Here is a 21,747-nt window from a genome sequence, read left to right as displayed (position 1 = left end):
TCCCACACTTTTGGTGTCCATATTTAACATTTATTGCCCCCAAATCCTATGCTGAAATCTCACATATATGTGTCCATACTTAACATTTATTTCCCCAAAATCCTGTGCTGAGCTCCTACATTTCTATGTCCATATTTAACATTTATTCCCCCATGTCTGATGTTTTGCTTAGCTGAGCATTTTCCTGATTTTTGTAGCTCTTTCTGGACAGTGAGTTTATTTCTTTGTGGGTTGCTCTTGAGCTTAAAACATTCCCACATAAATTCTAAATGTATGAAGACAATGAAGAAAAATCAATGTTGTGGAAAACATCTCCTTTGGAGATTATTCCTCAGAAAGATGTTTTATGGTTTAGTCTTTCTGCACAGTGTGATCCCTGCGTGGGGCTGAGGCTGCTGATCCGAGCAGGGAACATCAGATATCCCAGTGTTCCAGGAAGAGAAACATCCTCATCCCTATGGAAAAGCTCTTTCCGTGCTCACTTGGGGATCTCAAAAGTGTTCCTGTCACCTCCTCCCGTCCCCAAACCAGCCCTGAGCTCTCCATGGTGCTGGGACAGTCCCCTCCAGCACCTCTCACCCTCCTCCCGAGGCTCTTTTTCCCTAATTCTCCAGGAATCCCTCCCTGCCGAACCTAAAAATACAAACTGGTTTTGCCCAACCCCCTGCTGTACGGTCACAATCCCTCTTTCCCTCTGGAATGAATGGGAGAAACCCCAGGGATGCTGAGGGTTTAGGGGTTATTTTGAATTTGTTTTAAGCCTGTCACCCCCAGAGCTACTCCTCTGGTTCCAGATTCCCACGTGTCTCCAACACATCCCCTCTCCAGAACAGAAAATGCATTTATTTTGCACCTCCAGGATAAAAGATAAACCTATTTTTCAACTCCCACCCCGTGCTTTGGGTGAAGCCCCAGCTGGGCTGCAGCTGCACAAACCAGCTGAGATCTGGAGGGGGGAGATGATGTCCAGCCCCTGGAAAAGGTTTCTCCCCCTTCCCTCCTCTTCCCTTTGCTTTTCCCCTCCTGTCTCCCAAAGTTCCAAGCACGGCTGGGGCAGTTCCTGAGCCTGCAAATACAGCTGTGGAGTGGAAGGCCAGAGGTGAACATTCCCAAAATATCCCTGCTGGAGCTGCAGGGCCTGGGCCATAAACTGGGAGCAGAGCAGGGCAGTGATTGGGATCTCCATAATTAGCCCTTAATTAGACACTGAGGATTAACCTGGCTAATTAACAGGGCACAGCCCTGCCTGTCAGGACATGGATTAATATCCTGATGGGAGGGAAAACCATTCCTTGCTCTTGGAGCTTCCAGTCCCCTTGTTCCTCAGTGTCCATCCCAAGAATCCCACAGTCTCCTCCCTCTGTCATTTGGATCTGGGAATCTTGTGGAAAGGAAAAATTGAAATCACCTCCTTCTGCCTTTTGAGTTTCATTTTTCTGTTCACTGCTGTGTTCCAGAATCATGGAATGGTTTAGGCTGGAAAAGCCCCCCAAGTCCATCGAGTCCAACCATCCCCCAGCACTGCCAAGGCCACCACTTGGGATGTCTCCAAGTGCCACATCCACAGGGGTTTTAAATCCCTCCAGAGATGGGGATCCACCACTGCCCTGAGCAGGACAACCCTCATTTTGGGGAATAAATCTCCCCAGTATCCAGCCTAAACCTCCCCTGGTGCAGCTTGAGCTCATTCCATCTCCATGGCAAAGCCCCCAGAGCTCCAGTGCTGATCCCAGTCTGACCTGAGGGAATCCCACTGGGAATCCCACCCCTGACACTACTGACCCTGCTCATGTGGCACTCAGGGGTTTTCTTCTGCTCCACTGCAGGAAAACCTTACCCAAGAGAAGGTCTGTGGTGGGAGGAGATCCCTGGAATCCACCCATCCATCCATCCATCCACCCATCCATCCATCCATCCCAGGGCTGGCTGGAGCCCCAGAGCAGCTCCCACACCAGCTCTCACCACCATCACCCCCTGAAAATCCCTGTCCAGGAGGGAAGCTGAAGGGAGCAGCCAAGCTTTCCACCCCCACCCAGTCACTCCACACCTCTCACTCTCTCATTCCCTCTGTTTCTCTCCTTCCCTGTGGTTAAATGTGGCTTTGGGACACATCCCAGACCCGGGGCAGTGCCCAGTGATTCCAGCTGGGAGCAGCTTTCCCAAGAGCTGCCACACCAGTATCCATTGCTTCCCAGTGGGATGCTGCATCCCTGGCTCCCAGGGACAGCTGGAGGAGAGTCCCAGCAGGAGATAAGCCCATTTTTACTCCTGGAGCAAACACCACACAACAACTCCATTCATGAGCAGCTCCATGTTCCAAAGCGGGAACAACCAACGACAACCGGCTCCGGAAAAACTGCTTATTTTTCCCTTTTGATATTTGGACAGGCAGAGAAATGGTTTTATTGCTCTCTCAGCCTCAGGGAGGGTATAAAGTGCTTTCCCAGCCTGCTTAAAAATTCTCCTTTTGCAATCAAGGCTCGAGAACAACTCATTAATTGTATCAAAGCACGGGGAAGCTGCGATTTGGCTCCTGGGATAATTGAGCAGTTTGTCCCTTGTGCTGCTTTTCCTGGTGATGGTTTAATTTGTGCCCTGATCCAACAGAGGTGAGGGCTGGCTCAGCCATTCCCACTGATCCATGAAGCCACCACAGCTCCCTGAGCCCCCCCGGCACTGCCAGCAAAGGGCTTTCTCTTCACACTGAAAGTACATTTCCAGTCCTTCAAAAGGCACTTCATGTGGAACAATCGATGGAGGTGAAGCACAACAGTCACTGAGCTTTTCCTCTAAACTCATGGAAAATCCGTGTTCCCATTAGGGAAACAAGGACAGCTCTTCAGCCAAGCCAGGCAGAGGCTGGTGTGGATTTTCCTCCCACCACCAGCAGCACGTGGGGGCCAAAACACTCCTCTTAACAAGGTCAGGCTTGTTTTAACAACTCCTTCTCTCCTTTCCTATTTTTTTTTGGACATTAATAACCCAATAACACATTATTTACCCAAATATATTTCCTGGTTGAGTCTTTGTTGCACCAGAGCAGCAGGAATTTCCCAGTTCCCTGGGATTTAAGGCATTATTTTTCCCTCAGTTCCCAAGTTCCACAATTTGTTTGTCTGAATCTCCCCCATGTCACACCCAGAGCTCAGCAAGGCTGAGTTGGGTCTCTTGGCACCTCCCAGCATAATTAACACACTTAATTGGTTACTGCCCTTGATTTCAGGTGTTTCCTTGGCAACAGCTCCTGAGCTGAGCCAGAGACACCTCCAGAGTGAGCCCAGGATTGAAACCCCTGGAGCTGCTGGTCCTGCAAATCTGGGAAGCTCCCAGCACTTGGAAGCTGCATCATCCCCATCCCTGCTCCAGGGAAGGTGTCCTGCCCGTGGCAGGAGCTGGGACTGGATGAGCTTTAAGGTCCCTCCCAACCCAAAGCATTCTTTGGATCTGACATGAATCAAAAATTAAACAATTACACAGGTGGTTCTTAAAAGAAAACCCATGAGTTTTAAAGCAAATAAACCTCTATCTCACATAAAGCCTGTACACAATATTTTAAACTACTCTGAGTTTTAATTTCACACTTTGATATTTAATTCATTGCATGTAGATGAAATGTCCCCCACAGAAATAGCCTTTGTTTCTTGCTGAGATGTAGAGAAATCTCCCTTTTTCTGGAGTGCTGACTTGGTGTTTGTATGACAGCGACTCAAACGAAGTTAAAGCCAATTATTTTTTTGTCTCAGGACCTCAAGCACACACAAAACATTATTTGCACACTGCAACACTTGAAAGAGCAGAAGATGTGAGTGGAGAACAGGCTGGGAAAGACTGTCAGGCTCTTTGCATCAGTGACACGGGGAGGAGGGTTCTGCAAGCCCTGATTTCCTTGCTGGAATCACCAGAAAATCCTTTTCCCATGTTACCAAGAAATAGCAAATAAATCCAGAGGGTGCAAGGCACTGGGAAAACCCAGCCCAGACCTGAGCAGCAGCAGCAGCTCCAGGGGATCCTGCAGGATTTAGGGATTTCTCTGCTCAAAGAAACCCCTCCACGCTCACGGAGCTGCAAATAAAATGTTCTAACCAGAGCCAGGAGGTTTTCCTGGAGCTGGGAATCAGCAGCAGTTCCTTGGGTTCCTCACCCACCTCCCATCCCAGTTCCCCCCCCAGGCACCAGCCAGGCCCAGGCCCTGCAAACTGGTCAGGAGGGAAAACCCCTGAGAGCACAAAGACCCTCCACTCACAAACTCAATGAACCAAAAAATGGTGTATCCTACCTGTCATTCCATGCTGTGCTTCCAGGAGGACAAACTCTGCTCCAGCATCTCCTGGGGCAGGCAGCAAAGCCAGACCCAGCTCCAAACTCTGGTTTATCAAAGCCAGGCTCATCTCAGAGCTCTGGTTTATCTAAGCCAGGCTCATCTCAGAGCTCTGGTTTATCTAAGCCAGGCTCATCTCAGAGCTCTGGTTTATCTAAGCCAGGCACACCTTGTTTCCCCCTTTCCCAGGGCTCTCCCCCAGCCCAGGACACCTGCAGCTGATGACCAGGAGGTGGGAAGGGCTGATCCCTGGAATCTGGTTCCATTTATTCCATCCACAACTCCCAAAGCAGGGGATCACTCCATCCTGTTAAAATAAACCCCCTCTCTCATTGCTCATCCATTTAAAAAGTGACTCAGTATCACGGCACAGGAAAAGGATTGGATGGCATTGGCAGATTAATGGGATTTTTAATTGTCCTTCTGAAAAAAAACCACCCTCAGCTGCTACTCTGTGAGGGGAAATGAGAGTTTTCCCCATTATCCCATGATCCAAGGCACCTGGGAAGCTTAAAATTATGAGTAAATATTGATTGTATATTGTCAGGTTGCACAGCCTGAGGTGTGGGACAGGAATTTCTTGGGATCAAACTGATAACGGGGATTTCAAACCAGGTTTTCATTCCCAGGGATTTTTTGGGGCATTTTCACGCCGTGCATTTGAGCTTTGCAGGGAAATTTTGTGCAGCACATCTGCAGCAGCTGGGAGCTCTCCCACACAGCCTCTGGATTTATCCCTACGTGCCAGTGGAGTGTGTCCCACGTGGTTTTGGGAATCACCAGCAGATTGACTTCCCAGCTGCTCACAGATGGCACTTGGGAATGTGACTGATCCCAGAGCGACTCCGAGGCTGCTTTCCTTGAAATGGTGCTTCCCTCAGTGTTCATTCCCCAAAAAACTAATGGAAACATGATTTAATTCAACACCAGGTGTTAATTATACCTTGGTTTGATAGAATCCCAGACTGGGTTGTGTTGGAAGGGACCTTAAAGCTCATCTTGTTCCATGGGCAGGGACACCTTCCATATCCCAGGTTGGTCCAAGCCCCGTCCAACCTGGCCTTGGACACTTCCAGGGATCCAGGGGCAGCCACAGCTTCTCTGCCCAACCTGGGCCAGGGCCTCCCCACCCTCCCAGCCAGCAATTCCTTCCCACTATCCCATCTAACCCTGCCCTCTGGCAGTGGGAAGCCATTCCCTGTGTCCTGTCCCTCCATCCCTTGTCCCCAGTCCCTCTCCAGCTCTCCGGGAGCCCCTTTAGGCCCTGCAAGGGGCTTTCAGCTCTCCCTGGAGCCTTCTCTTGTCCAGGTGAACCCCCCAGGACAGGGGGGATATTTTGGGATGTGGGCACACGTGGCCAGGGCATTCCAGCCTCTCATCCCCCAACACCCCAAGTCCTTCTCCCCAGGGCTGCTCCCCCTGAGAACTGAACAAACCCCACCAGTCCATGGGATTGTTTTCCACACTTTCATTCTGGATTATTCCCCTTTTTCTAACCAAGCTGTGAATCCTTACACCCGGAGCCTGGAGGAGCCTGTGGTGGGGTGTGAGCTCTGCTGACAGCAGGGGTTCCCAGCTGGAGCCCGGGATGAAAGGGATCCTGGCACAATCCTGGCTCAGAATTAAAGGGAAAAGCTCCCCAAAACACCTACCTGTTCTCTTCATTAAGCTCCTCTGATGAGGGACTCGGGGGAGCTGATGAACACAGCTATTCCTCCATGTCTAAGCAGAATAAATAAATATTTATTCCACTCAGCCACCAAATGAGGGTGTATTTATAGCTAATTACCGGGGGAACGCACCCGGAATGGCTCCCAGAGTTTCCTCCACCCCCTGACTGACATGTTTTATAAATACCCAATTTCTCACGGCCTCACACGAAGTGGTTGAGAAGCCCAAGCCTTGTTTTCGTTGCCCTGATCGAAATAGAACAAATTCTGGTTATAACCAAAGTGAAAACGGAGGAAAAAAAAATATATGAAAAGAACTCAAAGCTGCAAGGTTTCTAAAAATTTCCCTGGGGAGTTTCCCGGGTTTTTACCAGTCCCTGGGATTCCCGGGGTATTTCCCATAGGGAAGTGGGGTGGGTGCAGGCAGTACCCGCCCATCCCCTCACCTTCCCTCCCCCTGCTGCTGCTCTCAGCAAGAGCAAACACAAGGTGCTCTTAAATACCAAATTACACCTTGTTTAAATCAATCCCCAAAACATTCCGTTTGATTTTCATTTTAAACCCGGATTTTTCCCCCCTGGTGGTGATTGGAGCTGTGAGAGCCAGCGAGGCACGGGAGGGGCAGGGGGGGAAGGAGGAGGGCTCAGGGCTGGGGGGGGGGGTTGTGGGGACAGGGCAGCCCCCCCTCACCTCCCAGCATTGTAGGTCTGCCCAGAAATCCCGTTAACCACGATAAATTCCCTCTTTTCCCCTGTCCTAGAGGTTTTCAAGGCATGTGATACCTCCAGCATCCATCCAGTGTATCCTGAGCCTGGCACGTGTGTGCCTGGAGAGATGGGCTGTGCTCCAAGCTGGGAATGTGATGGCTTCCCACTGCCAGAGGGCAGGGATAGAGGGGATATTGGGAAGGAATTGCTGGCTGGGAGGGTGGGCAGGCCCTGGCCCAGGTTGCCCAGAGAAGCTGTGGCTGCCCCTGGATCCCTGGAAGTGTCCAAGGCCAGGTTGGATGGGGCTTGGAGCAACCTGGGCTGGTGGAAGGTGTCCCTGCCCATGGCAGGGGTGGCACTGGATGGGCTTTAAGGTCCCTTCCCACCCAAACCATTCCAGGATTCCATGGCGGTGTGGTTCCAGCCTGTTCCATCGGTGCCGGGAATGTGAGGCTGAGGGAGGGGAGTGGAGCTGGGCCGTGACAGAGCAATCCCTGTGATCTTAGAAATGGGATTTCTGCCCTTGGAAAAGAGCAGCAGTGGGAGCAGGGGCTGCACGGAGCTGTCCTGCCGTGGCTGTCCCCGTGCCCGTATCCATGGCAGTCCCTCTCCGTGTTCCCGTGCTCCTTCCCGTGCCCTGCCCGTGTCCCGATGTCCCGGTGTCCGGTGTCCCAGATGTCACTAGGTGTCACTGCTGGGCCGCCAATCCCGGCCCCGCTCCGCATCCCTTGGAACGGGGTGGACACGGCAGGACAGGATCCCACAGCCGGGATCGGGATGTGTGGGACAGGGAGGGACAGGATCCCAGAGCTGGGACAGGGATGTGTGGGACAGGGAGGGACAGAATCCCAGAGCTGGGACAGGGATGTGTGGAACAGGGAGGGACAGGATCCCAGAGCTGACATCAGGATTGCCGGGACAGAGAGGGACAGGATCCCACAGCCGGGACAGGGATGTGTGGGACAGGGAATGACAGGATCCCAGAGATGGGACAGGGATGTGTGGGACATGGAGGGACAGAATCTCACAGCCGGGACAGGGATGTGTGGGGCAGAGAGGCAGGATCCTGGAGCTGGGATCGGGATTGCCGGGACAGAGAGGGACAGGAGCCCAGAGCCGGGACAGGGATGTGTGGGACAGGGAGGGACAGGGGTGTCCCCTCGGTGTGCCCCCCACGGGGCTCCGCGGGGCTGCCCGAGCCGGCTGTGGGGTCCCCTCCCCGGGCACTGCTGTCCCCGGGTCACAGCGGGAGTGGGCAGGGCGAGTGCTGGTCCTGGCGCCGGGCAGGCACCTCCTGGGGAGCTGGATCCTGCTGGAGCCCCTCGGGACACAGGTAGAGCTTGACCTGACCTCCCCTCACTCCCAAAAATGGCTTTAACCTCTGTTCTGGAAGCTACCAACGAATGGATCCGAAACACAGATCCCCGTCCCCATCCCATTCCATCCCCATCCTTGCCCCCATCCCATCTCATCCCCATCTCCATACCTATCCCCATCCCATCCCGTCCCTATTCCCATCCCCCTCATTCCTATCCCCATCCTCATTCCTTCCCCATTCCATCCCTATCCCCATCCCCATCCCATTCCTATCTCAACCCCATCCCATTCCTCTCCCCATTCCCATCCCCATCCCCAACCATATTCCCATCCCATCCTCATCACCATTCCCGACCCAAATGACCCACAACCCCCAGGGTTTCCCCCAGGTGAGTTTGGGGTGCCCATATCCCACACACAGCCCTGCTGCCCCCAAACCTGACCCTGGGGGTGCCCAAGGAGTCTCTGCATGGCCAGAGCTGCTCTGGCTCCCCAGCTCCTGGTGTGAGGGACATGGGGGGGTGGTGCCATCCCTGGGCAATTCCACACCAACCCCACCTGGATCACAGGGCTCCACCGCCCCCCCAGCCCCACAATTCCACCCCGATCCCATTGGGATCACAGGGCTCCACTGCCCCGCCCCAGCCCCACAATTCCACACCAATCCCACCTGGAGCACAATTCCACAGCAATCCCACATGGAGCACTGGGCACCACTGCCCCTCCAGCCCCACAATTCCACTCCAATCCCATTGGGAGCACAGGGCTCCACTGCCCCCCCAGCCCCACAATTCCACACCAATCCCACCTGGATCACAGGGCTCCACTGCCTCCCCAGCCCCATCCCCAAGTCAGGCCCTTGTCACCTCTTCCAGGGGATTCTTCCCCAGATCTCTCCCTTTGCACAAAGTGCTGCTGTGGCTTCCCCCCCTTACTTTTCCCAGATGGTTTTTCCACGTCAAAACACTGCACATGAGAACACTCTTTTCCATCCCATAACTCCACAAAATATTCTTTAAATCATCTAAAATTTCTTGGTGCCTTCCAATGATCCACAAACCCGGAGGGAAGAGGAGTGATCCCCTCCCTTCCCTTGACAGGCTCTGCCCCCACGGACGCTGCACTGCCTCAAATCTCTGTCCCCAGAGCTTTTAGCCACTTTTCTCACTGGAAGGATGAAACAAGTTTACTTTTCAATGCTAATCCAATTCCAGCTTGCAAGTCACGAGGACAAAACCATCCAAAGCAGTGACAGGGATGATAAGAGGTTAAATCACACCCTGCCTCCATCCTGCTGTGAAATTCCAGTGGAGAGGGAGGAAAACCCAGGTGAGAATGCTCAGACCAAAGCTATCCTTATCCCAGAAAACTAATAAAGATGAAATCTAAATATTAAAGGGATCGTGTTATCCATAATTTCTCTTTTTGGTACGTTTTTGGTACGTTTTTGGCACTTTTTTGACACACTCACTCCCATGAGGCTGCAAAGCCCCCTCAGTCGGGTCTAACTGCTGCTGCCTCAGGGATCCATGAGACTCACCTGTCAGAAAACATTCCCAAAGCACCTTCAGTTTAGGAATTGCAAATGATTAATCCGTGGAAAACTTGCTAAGTGATCCACGGAGCAGGAGAGGGCACCCGGATCCAGCTCTCCCTGCTCTCAGCTTCCCAGGGCTGAAAGCACACACAGGGCTTCCCAGCCACAACTCAGGGATGGGATCCATCTTCCTGATGTAATTGAGGGATGGGAATCATTTTCCTGACATAATTTAAGGGAGCTGGGAGATGAAGTGGGATGTGAGGGCAGACCTTGACCCACGTTCCTGCCGGGGAGGCAGAGGGACCACATGCTTCAAAGGGGAATCATGCGGCGTTCCAACATCTCTTCCAGGTTTTCCTCTGGCTGGAATAAGTGCCAGCACTCCCATTGTTAATTAGAATTGATACTGTCTTCTTTTCCAGCAGGAAAAACAAAGTGTTCCCACCGAAGTGTCCCATGGGATGAGGCAGAGGCACGGCCAGCATGGCCTCAGGGAGGGGGCCAAGTGGGGATGTCACCCCCAAAGGGGCCAGAGGGATGGGCTGCATCGAAACCAGGACATGGGAATGGGATACAACCAGGCTCTGGATGGGTGTTGTTCATGGAATCAGAGAATCATGGAATGGTTTAGGTTGGAAAAGCCCTCTGAGCCCATCGAGTCCAACCACCCCACAGTGCTGCCACGGCCACCACCCACCCGTGTCCCCAGGTGCCACATCCACACGTGGAACAGCCACCAAAGGAAATTCCCTGCAAGAGCTCCATCAAACAGCATTTCTCCGTGCTGGCCTCGGCCTCCCTGAGGGTTCATTCCCACGGGGACCAACCCTGGACAGCCCGAGGTGTTACCCTGTGCCACGGCAGGGTTTGCTCACAGCCCCCTCCCGCATTCCCGGGTGTGTTTGGGATAATGGAATCTCCCCTCAGGCAGGGAGGGGGCAGGGTTAACCACGGCAGCAGCTCCGAGCTCTGCCTGCAACCACATCCTCGTCCTGGAAATATCCCAAATCATCGCTCAGCCCAGCACGGGAGTGACTGTCCCGCCCATCCCTGGGCATTCCAGGGAGCTGGAGTGTCAGGACACGCTCCCAAACCACCATCCCGGCTGTCAGGAACTGCTGCCACCTTCCATTTATCCCCCAAACCTCCAAACTTTCCATGGGAAACTCGGTCCCTGGAGCAGCACCAGGGCTGGGTAGTCCCTGAGAACTGCTGAGGGGGACACGAATTCCCAGCAATTCCCGGGTACTCGGGTGCCTCTGGGAAGCCGTTTTGGTCCCTGGGGTGCTCGGGTGCCTCCCCAGGGCTGGGCAGGGGTCTCAGGGGTGCCCCGGTGGTCAAGAGCAGCCCCAGTGTCACACCAGGTGCCACCATCCCGGTGTCACCGCTCCCGGTGTCACCTCACCTGGGCACGCGGTGAGGGTCCGGAAAACTCCCCGTGGTTGGACAGTCAATGAAAACAGACCTGAGGGGTCTTTGGGGAGGGGGAGATTCAACCGACTGAGCCCACAGGTCCCCAGAGGGCTGGGCTGGCTCTTCCCGCAGCCCCGGGACTGGCACTGCCCCTCCTCGCTGCACAAACCTCCTCCAAAACAGGTTTCCCCCCAGACACTCCCCAAATCCACTCCCTGGAAACGCGCAGCCCAAAACCCGCTTGGGAAATCCCGCTTCCCCAAAATCCGCAAGTCTGTTCCCCTGAAAATATTCTCGAACCCCATTCCCCCAGAGCCATCTCCCAAAGCTCCCTCCCTTAGGAAAAGTGCCTCCCTGAAATCCGTTTGCCAGAGCCACTGCACAAAACCCACTGGAAAAAGTCCCGATCCCCCTCCCCAGACCCCTCCAACCCGTTCCTTTCAAAACCCTCTCCCCAAACCCTCTCACAAAACCCTCTTGGCCCCATCGAGGTCTCCAAGCCCCCCAACCCCGTTCTCCTTCTCCCCAGGATCCCCCCGCTGCCTTCCCCGCACTCCCGACCCGCTCCCCCGCCCAGCGCCCTCCCCGACCTTTCCCCACGCTGCCCCCTCTCCCACCCCCCAAATTCATTCCCCTCTCTGACCCTTTCCCGCGCCGACTCCCCCTTCCCGCTTCCCAAACTCCCTCCTCTCCCTCCCGCCGCCAAACCCTCTCCTCTCTCTTCTTCCCCCCCTTCCCGACCCTTTCCCACTCCAACCCTCCCTTCAGCCCCCAAAACCTCCTCCTCTCCCTCCCGCTCTCCCCTCTCCCCACCCCAACCCTCCCTCCAGCCCCGCAAACCCCCTCCCTCCTTTCTCCCACCCCTAAACCCCCTCCTCTCCCTCCCGCTCCCCTCCCTCCCCACCCCAACCCTCCCTCCAGCCCCGCAAACCCTCTCCCCTCCCTTCTTCCACCTCCCACCCCCAAACTCGTCCCCTCCCTCTCTCTCCCGCCTCCCCGCTCCCCTCCCCGTCCCTTTCCCACTCCCACCCTCCCTCCCGTCCCCCGAGCCGCCTCCCCTCCCTCTGCCCCCCTCCCTCTCCCCGGGGCGGGGCGGGCGGCTCCGGGGGCGCGGGTGGGCTCGACTCGCTCGGGCTCGGCTCGGGTGGGCTCGGCTCGGTCAGGCTCGGCTCGGGTGGGCTCGGCACGGCTCAGCCCGGCCCGGCACGGCCCGCCTGCATGCGGCGGCGGCGGCGGCGGGGCTGCCGGGCGGGATGAGCGGCTCGGGAACGCCGGCAGGGATGAGCGGCTCGGGAATGCCGGCAGGGATGAGCGGCTCGGGAATGCCGGCAGGGATGAACGGCTCCTCGGCGGGGCTGCCGGGCGGGATGAGCGGCCCGGCGGGGCTCCCGGGAGCGCTGCCCGGTGCCGGGGGACTCCCGGGAGGGCCGAACGGCTCCTCGGCGGCGGCGGCGGGGCTGCTGGCGGGGGCCGGGGGCGCGGCGCTGGAGCTGGAGCGGGCGCTGCGCTGCTGCACCGCCGCCTCCGTGGTGACCGACGGCAGCGGCGCGGCCGAGGAGCGCAGCCTGTACATCATGCGGGTCGTGCAGATCGCCGTCATGTGCGTCCTCGCCCTCACCGTCGTCTTCGGCATCTTCTTCCTCGGCTGCAACCTGCTCATCAAGTCCGAGGGGATGATCAACTTTCTGGTGAAGGACCGCCGGCCGTCCAAGGAGGTGGAGGCGGTGGTGGTGGGGCCCTACTGACCGCCCGGCCCCGGGACAGCGCCCGGCCCCGCCGCGGACACGCCGCCGCCTCGGCTCGGAGCTTTTTCCTCCTTCAAAACCGTCCCACGGACGATTCCCGGGATCCCGGAGGCCCCGCAGCCGCCCGGCCCGTCCCGTCCGCCCGCGGGCTGCCAAGTAAAACGTGCTCTCATGGCAACAGGTCTGGGGGTCCTTATTCCGTCCGCCTTTATCCATCCGTCCCTCCCTGCGGGTCCCGGGGTGCCGTGGAGGGGCGCGGGGGGGCGGCCGGGATGCAGCGGGATGAACCCTTCCCTCTCCCCCCGTGCAGGTTTTTCCTCGCAGCTGTGCTAAAATTTCCCTTTTTCAGCGCTTTTCCAGCCCTCCCTGGTTGCACAAACCTGGGCGAACCCGGGACCCTCATCCCTGGGCGAACCCGGGACCCTCATCCCCGGGCGCGGGGGAGATGCTGCGACCGCGATCCTGCCCCTTGGATCCCGCGGATCCCGGCTGTGGTCGGGGAAATAACCCCAACCACCCCGGCTGTGTCCCCTCAGTCCGGGTTTGGCTCCGGAAAACCACAATACATAGTTTTTTTAACCCAGCTGGCCAACAGGTGACTTCGCACGGTCGCATTTTGGGGAGGGAGAAGCTGCTGCTCGCACGGGGTTCTGTTCTCTCCATCCCTCCCCTCCGCGGGCACACGGACAGACAGCATCTTCCCGAGCTGTTTATCACATCCGCGGGGGCTCCTCTGGCTGCTGGTGATAAATTCATATCTCCGCGTTTGCTGGGAGGGGAGTGGGACCGTCACAAACCACTTGCCGGGGACGCGGCAGCGGGATGGGCGCAAGAAGGGCTCAAACAACGTGTCTGTGACATAACAGTTCTCACGATCCCCAAATTCCCTCAGTAAGACGCTAGTTGTCGGTATTTTTAACGCTGATAACGATCGGGAAGTTTTCTGGAGCAGCCAGCCATACTCCGGGCTGTTCGGTTCATCCCGGCTGCGGGAGATGGCTGAGCTGCCAAAGTGTTCCAGACACCTCCAGGAGATGTTATCAGGAGCTTAAATTGTGATGGACAAGGTGAAACTCGTTGACACCTGAGCTGGAAGGGGGTGGTGGGGGGGGGAGAAATAAAGCTGGAGCCTGACACAACATCTTCTGATGGAATCTGAGACAAAGCAGAGCATCCCGAGGGAGTGCAGTTCCCCGCGTGCTCCCTCATTTACAGCTACATTTAAGGGAAAGACAAAGAACAGATCTGCCTGTTCTCTGGGGAACAAACACACTGTGGGCTCGTCATCACAGCAAAATAAACGTTCCCGAGCCATCTCAGCTGAAACAGCCCTGAGAAATTTAACCAAAACTCTCCTTTCTTTACCCTTTAGTGCCAGAGAAATGTTAGATAAAGCAGAATTTTAAGATAATACAGTAAGAGGGAGAACTAACACAGATGTTTCAGTCATTCCAGAGCATTTCCAGCTGTTTAATGTGCATCACTGGGTGGTGTTAAGGAGAATACAGCCATTCCCATATCCTGCCTTGCAAGGGGTGCACTGAGTGCTTGGACACTTTCTGGGAGCTGGATTCGTTAGGCATCCTTTTTTAATTATAGGGAATGCTTGGATTATACATTATATGATTATACATTTTGATTAGCCTTTGCCAGAGGCCACAGCTTTTCCCTACACCATGAATCTGAGGGAAAGTAAACTCCTGGTTCTGTCATAAAATTGTGGCCTTTCAGCCTCAGCCCGAGATCCCTCTTTCCCTGGTGCCCAGGGAGCCTCAGGAGGTGGGAGTCCCCACCTAATCCAGCACTTGTGACTCCTCAATCCCTCAGAAGAGGCTCCATTTTAGGCAGGGAACAGTTGGGAAAGGGGTGGATGCAGAGCTGCTCACACACATCCAGTCCCTCAGAGGGGCTTGGGCCTCTCTCCCTCCCTGCTCAGGGGGGATTTGGGAATTGGCACAGGGAATAGATGGAGACCTGGGATATTCATCACCCCTGCATGAGTAGGAGGGTGGAAGAAGAGGAAGAACCTCTGAGATCCCACCCAGATCCCCACATTGTCCAGGGGATGGAGGAGCTCAGGGGGATGGAGGAGTTTGGGGGATGGAGGAGCTTGGGGGGATGGAGGAGCTCAGGGGATGGAGGAGCTCAGGGGGGTGGAGGAGTTTGGGGGATGGAGGAGCTCAAGGAATGGAGGAGTTTGGGGGATGGAGGAGCTCAGGGGGATGGAGGAGTTTGGGGGATGGAGGAGCTCAGGGGATGGAGGAGCTCAGGGGATGGAGGAGCTCGGGGGATGGAGGAGCTTGGGGGGATGGAGGAGCTTGGGGGGATGGAGGAGCTCAGGGGATGGAGGAGCTCAGGGAGATGGAGGAGCTCAGGGGATGGAGGAGCTCAGGGGGATGGAGGAGCTCAGGGGATGGAGGAGCTCAGGGGATGGAGGAGTTTGGGGGATGGAGGAGCTCGGGGGGATGGAGGAGTTCGGCTCCGTTCACTCCGAGAGGTGCCTGGGCAGGTTCTCCTGCCCGTCCTCTGGGTGCTCCAGACACCTCCCTGCCTCAGGAACCTGCTCCTCCTGCCCAGGGAGCACCTTGGTCCCTCCCAACACGTGTGTGAAGCCGTGCCCTGCGTGTTCCAGGAGCAGGAACCTCCTGGGAACAGAGATTCCTCAGCTGCACCCGACGTTTCCGGGGCGTTTTTGGGAAAGCACCCGGAAAGTTGAGGGGAGTCTGTGGGGTCAACAAGCCCAGCTCCTGGAAACAAAGCTGCCTCCCTGAGGTGCTGAGGGGCCAGGAAATGGGTGCATTTGGGGTCAAACAGCGTGGGTACCCAAAGGGGGGCCCACAATCCCCGAGCTGGAATGCACAGTCCGAATCCCTGCCCTGCTCCCCTGTGCTTGTGCTTTTTTATTCAGCTGGAATGGTTGAGTGTGTTCCCTTTACCACCAGAATTCCAGGGGCCTTTCATTGATGGGCATTCCTGCTTCTGCAGAATGTTTCCATCCATGGAATTCCCGGAGGAGAGGACGACTGAGTGAGCTGGGAGAGCTGAGCACCTCCCGGTCATTGCTGTCAGACCACAGAATGGGAGAATCATGGAATAGTTTGGGTTGGAAGGGACCTTTAAGGGTCAGATGGTCCAACCCCCTGCCATGGGCAGGGACACCTGTCACTATCCCAGGTTGCTCCAAGCCCCGTCCAACCTGGTCTTGGACACTTCCAGGGATCCAGGGGCAGCCACAGCTTCTCTGGGAAACCTGGGCCAGGGTCTCTCCATCCTCACAGCCAGGAATTCCTTCCCAGTATCCCATCTAACCCTGCCCTCTGGCAGTGGGAAGCCATTCCCTTGTGTCCTGCCCCTCCAGGCCCTGCTAAAACATGATCTCATACAGGGAATATTTCCAATTTTTGAGACAACCCTGCCCCTTGCAACTCCCAGTGATTCCTGGGGTGGGAAGGACTTTGCAGCAGGACCTCTCCCAGTGGGATTCCTACCAGGAATCCCCCTGCCCATGGCAGAGGAGTTGGAACAAAATGATCTTCCAGGTCCCTTCCAAACCATCCTGGGATTCTATGGCATCCCACTCCAGCTGCTTGGAGAGAGCAACACCCAGAAAGTCTGTTCAGCCCCAGCCAGAGCAGCTCCCTCAGGGTATATTTGTGATTCTCCTCGAGTGCTACAATAAAAAAGCTCAAATCTGACTTTTCTGGAGTCAAGGTTGAAGTGGCCTCACCTCAGGCTGCCTGAATTCCTAATTGCTGCCTACACAGTCAGAGCACCACTGCCTTTGCCTGGAATTAAACCCGTGTGCTGCAGAGCCTGAGGCCACTGCTCCACACAGCCCTGAGCTGGAAAACCCTGGAGCCAGAGCAATCCTGGGAATAAAACCCCACCAGATTCATCCTGGCCCTCCTGCTGTCCCTGCTGCCTCTCAGCCTGGCAGGAACTGCAGTTATGGATTTCACCCTCTCACCCCAAAACTGCTGCTAATCCTCCAGGACAGGAATCAAGAGCTGCCTCAGTCGCTCCCCAACACTCACTGGAGTGGTTTATTCCGTATTTCAGACGGGAGACACTCCTTAAAAACCACTCCAGCACCTGTAATTGCTGTCAGATAACCCTGGGAGTGCTCTCAGCCTAATTGCTCTGGATGGCTGTACAGTTTTAATTGTCTGTTTTCCACATCTTTTGGGTAATAATGATCAAACACTGTCTGGAGGGTGAGGACAAGGTGCACTTTGGCAGCTCAGACACACACGTGGGTGGAGGGAGGTTTATTCCAACCTCACATTCAGGCAAAATTCACATTGATTTTTTTAAAGCAGTTCAGCTCTAATAAGGGAAATGAGATCCTGCAGTTCATTTGCAGGTAAAAGAAAAAATCAAACTTCACTCTAAGAGACAGTTACAGCTTCATGATTCGCCTTAATATTTATAATTATATTATAAGAAGTGGCCATGGAGTGATCCTGGATCCTGCAGCACAGCTGGGAATGATGCTCCCTAAAAATCTTCATGTCCAGCTGGACTCCCCTCTTCAACACGAGCCCATATTAATGCTCATTAGAGGGGTCATTAGAGGTGCTGCCCTGCCTCCCTCCCAGCCCTCTTTGTGCATGAATGGGTTGTTGCCACTGATCCCAGCCAGGACTGGGAATGTCTCACAGCTCCTGGAGCCCCAGGGGACAGCCAGGCTTTCAATTCTTTGAGAAGATAAACCAGCAGTGTCAGCTCTGTAATTAAGGGTTGAAGTTATTGTCCAAGCCCTCGCTGTCTGCAGCTCCCCATGAGCTGCTCCTGGCAGCCAAACTTCTCCCAGGGGTGTCCCAGAGCTGAGCCAGGAAAGGGCTTTCACAGACACTTGTGTGGGTGGGGTAGAAACTCTTTTGAAGTGTTCAGGCACCTGTTTGCATTAAGGTTTGGGTTTTGTCCCCTCCCAAACCTCCACATGTCTCCAAGGCAAGGTTTTACCAGCACCATCTTCCCCCTCCCTCCTTCTCTGGACTTAAACTGAGACCAAGGGATGTTGGTGAACACGTCATTTATTCCCTCTGTAACATGGAGCCAGGCTGGGAGAGCTGGGGGGGTTCCCCTGGACAAGAGAAGGGTCCAGGGAGAGCTGAGAGCCCCTTGCAGGGCCTAAAGGGGCTCCAGGAGAGCTGGAGAGGGACTGGGGACAAGGGAGGGAGGGACAGGACACACGGAATGGCTTCCCACTGCCAGAGGGCAGGGAGAGATGGGATAGTGGGAAGGAATTCCTGGCTGGGAGGGTGGGGGGGCCCTGGCACAGGTTGCCCAGAGAAGCTGTGGCTGCCCCTGGATCCCTGGAAGTGTCCAAGGCCAGGTTGGAGCCACCTGGGCTGGTGGAAGGTGTCCCTGCCCGTGGCAGGGGGTGGAATAAGATGATCCTTAATTTCCCTTCCCACCCAAACCATTCCATGATTCCATGACTCATTCCATGATCACTAATATCTTTATAGGAGGTTGGTTTCTTTTATGAAACACCTCTATTTTTTGATGGCAAAAATTAGATTTATTTTATCGCCGGGGACCAGACACTTCCTCTGAAGACAGAAACCAAAGGAAGCCTGAGCTCCTCAGGTCTGAGCTTATCCATCAACTCAGCCACCAGCACCTTGGGACCCATTCTATAGTTATGGGATGTATTTTTAGCCCATGGAAAAAACAGTGTCATGAGCACATGATACGAAAAATACACAAAGCAATATATCACTTTTCTGTCCTTTATTCCATCAGAAGCAGGTTAGAAGGTTTTTTTCCCCCCCACTTGCTTCTATTTTGGAAGTGTCTCCAGGGAGCCCAACTGGAGGAACCTCAGGGCCATCAAACCCAGAGCAAAGTGTCCAGAAAAGGGAAGGAGATGGAGTGGCACAGCTCTGGGATGGAGGAGATGGAGTGACAGGGAATTGGGATGAAGGAGATGGAGTGACAGGGAATTGGGATGAAGGAGATGGAGTGACAGGACATTGGGATGGAGGAGATGGAGTGACAGGGCATTGGGATGGAGGAGATGGAGTGAAGGACATTGGGATGGAGGAGATGGAGTGACAGGGCTCTGGGATGGAGGAAATGGAGTGACACAGCTCTGAGATGCAGAAGATGGAGTGACACAGCTTTGGGATGCAGAAAATGGAGTGACACGGCACTGAGATGGAGGAGATGGAGTGGGAATTAAGGAGGAGGTTCCAGTGGGACCTCAGGAAGGCAGGGAAGGGTCCAGCCTTGGCAGAGTGGGGAGCTCTGTGCTCCCATTCCACTGCTGCCATTTCCTCAGTGCAAATTCCTTGGTATTTTTTCTCATTTTAGCTCCTTTCATTTCCTATCACAGCAGCTGCAGAAGAAAACAGGTGCTCAGTTGAGTTTAAAAGAGTTTAAGAGAAAGGAGCAGCTGATTTATGCTGGGGGATAATATCATAAAACCAAGACATAGAAGGGATGGCTTTGCCCTCACTCCAACCAAGTCCAAGTCCTTCCCCAGCTCCAGGAGCTGAGGTGACAGACACAGGGATTCACCCACAGACTTTGGGCCTCAAAGGAACTTAGGGATGATTTTACAGTGGGAAAATAGTAAATGTGCACCAAAACCTGCCCCGTGAAATCTCAGCTTTGTTGGTGCTGTGTTTGTGAACACACTGTGAAATAAAGGATGGATTCATGGTCCCTGCTCTGGTTTGTTCCTGGATAATGGAAGTTGGGGTGAAATCCCACTGGGATACCAGCAACAAAACAGTAAGTGAGAGGAAGAGCAACAAAAATTGCCAGGAACCTGGAAAACTGATGAAGAAAAAAATCCACCTAAAAAATCCATCCGTGGGCTTGGACAAGGAAATGGAAATAAGGGCATGGAAGGTGTCACACACATCAACCTGCTGGGGGAGAACAGTTTGGAGATGGGGCAGATCCAGAAAAGATGGGCTGGAAGAGGCCAGGGTGGAATAAAGCAATTTTGCTGGTTTGTAGGAAAGCCTTGACAACGAGAGCTGTTGGCTGCGGAAAAATCTCGAGAGGGAAGAGAGAAAAATTCTTTTATTTATGACTTTTACTCTAAACTCGAGAATCTATTCCCTGTAGGATGCTGCTGCATTCACAAGAAGCTCAATCTGCTTTTCCAGCCCAACCTCTCCATCACTGTCTCATGGAATTCCCTGGCCAAGCTGATCACTGTGTGCCACTGGAGCTGTGGGAATGCAGAGTGCCAATCATGCTGCAAACATTAATTTGACAGAAAAACCACTCAGAAGTTATTAAGGAGAGAAAACAAGCTGAATCCTACTCAGTGATTTCAGAAAGTGGGGAAAAGAAGCAGTTTTCCTTAATTCCCTCCCTGCAGAACCACACATTATCTTAACTCTGTTCTTTGCACACTTCAGATCCCTCTTCCCTCTTTTCAAACACTGCACCACGACCATTTTTATGCACAAATAACACTCTGAGCCTGAACAAAGCAAATCCACGGGGTATTGTGTGAGTGAGAAATGAATTACCTTGGGAAAAAAATCCGGTGTGATTGGAAAATGGAGCACAGCAGGAATGAGCCAATGACACCCCCCATCCGTCATGGCTTGGGCAGAAAATGAAAACACACATTAATTAAAAGGAGGCTTTGGGGAAAATATTATTAACTCGTGCTATAATAGGAGCTAAAGGCTTCCAGGGAGCTCCACTGTGGGGCTGGGCAGGGAATTTGATGGAAGGCACGAGGCTCAGAGAGACCTGGAACAGCAGCTCATGGTCCTGGAGAGGGACAGGGAGGGTGGGAATTCCTGGGGGGCTTGAGGGAGTCAATGTGGAATCATGGAATTGTTCAGGTTGGAAAAGATCATCAAGTCCAACCATCACCATGGTCACCTCTGACCATGACCCCAAGTGCCACATGCACATGGTTTTGAGAACTTCTAGGGGTGAGGACTCCAAACCTCCCTGGGCAGCCCCTGCCAAGGCCTGACCACCCTTTCCATGGAGAAATTCCTCCTGATGTCCAATCTGACCCTCCCCTGGCACAGCCTGAGGCCGTTCCCTCTCCTCCTGTCCCTTGTTCCCTGGGAGCAGAGCCCGACCCCCCCCCGGCTCCCCCCTCCTGTCAGGGGGTTGCAGAGCCAGAAGGTCCCCCCTGAGCCTCCTTTTCTCCAGGTTGAGCCCCCCCAGCTCCCTCAGCCCCTCCTGCTGCTCCAGACCCTTCCCTGGACACGCTCCAGCCCCTCCATGTCTTGTCTGGGGGTCCCCTCAGGGTTTAAATCAGAACCCCACCCTCAGTCCAGTGACCTTCCTCGATCGAACCGAGGTGGGTCAAGGCAGAAACCCCCAGTTCCACATCTCCTGCCTCCCCCTCAGAGCTGGTGGGCACTGCCCGTGGCACTGCCCGTGCCTGTGGGAGCTCTGAGCCAGCTCACACCGAGTGTGAAATCAGGCTGAAAAATCACTTTTAATAACAGATTTCTGCCCATTATTGACACCCTGGCATTTTCCAGCTAAGGCCTGGCAGCATTTGGAGCACTTTATTATATTAGAGCATTATTTCAATGTGCATTAACAGCCCACACCCTCAGAGCTGTGACATCCCGTGGCTCGGCACCACATTCCATGCATCCAGGGCTGGCACTTCGGCTCCAGCCTCGCTGTCCAGCGGAGCGAGGAGAAAACAGCTTGTTTTGTTCCTCTATTCATTCCTCTAATTGCCTGAAAAGAGAGGTTTTAGCGAGTCACCAGCAGCTGGGAAAGTGAGAACTACCATCGATCCAACCCAGTGCTCCGAGAGGAGGCCGAAAATAATTTGTCCTGCTCTTAACCAAGCTCAGCAGGGTCGATAGCCCGGCTTTGGGGAGGGAGCTGGGGGTGCCAGAGGCAATCAGCTGCTGCTGCATGCACTGAATGCCCAGCCAGCAGCGTTTTTCTTCATTTATTCTTGAGGGGTTTATGTCAAAACGCCAAATGAATCCTGGCAGAATTAATGCCCCAAATGTGGGGCAGTCCAAGGCATTGTCTGGCTTTGCTGCACCGTCCTGTGGGGTCAGAGCTCACCCAG

General features: G+C 54.5%; 1 protein-coding gene across 1 annotated transcript; it reads left to right on the top strand.

Annotated features, from left to right (window-relative positions):
* The first annotated feature begins 12,124 nt into the window (after window positions 1–12,124).
* On the top strand, window positions 12,125–12,890 carry RPRM (reprimo, TP53 dependent G2 arrest mediator homolog). Its single transcript, XM_032693361.1, has one exon. It carries the CDS (start codon window positions 12,219–12,221, stop codon window positions 12,708–12,710), a length of 492 nt encoding a protein of 163 aa, XP_032549252.1. The 5' UTR covers window positions 12,125–12,218; the 3' UTR covers window positions 12,711–12,890.
* Window positions 12,891–21,747: the final 8,857 nt, after the last annotated feature.

Source organism: Chiroxiphia lanceolata, chromosome 7, assembly GCF_009829145.1.
Source record: "Chiroxiphia lanceolata isolate bChiLan1 chromosome 7, bChiLan1.pri, whole genome shotgun sequence".
NCBI lineage: Eukaryota > Metazoa > Chordata > Aves > Passeriformes > Pipridae > Chiroxiphia > Chiroxiphia lanceolata.
This window is presented reverse-complemented; position numbering and strand designations above follow the sequence as displayed.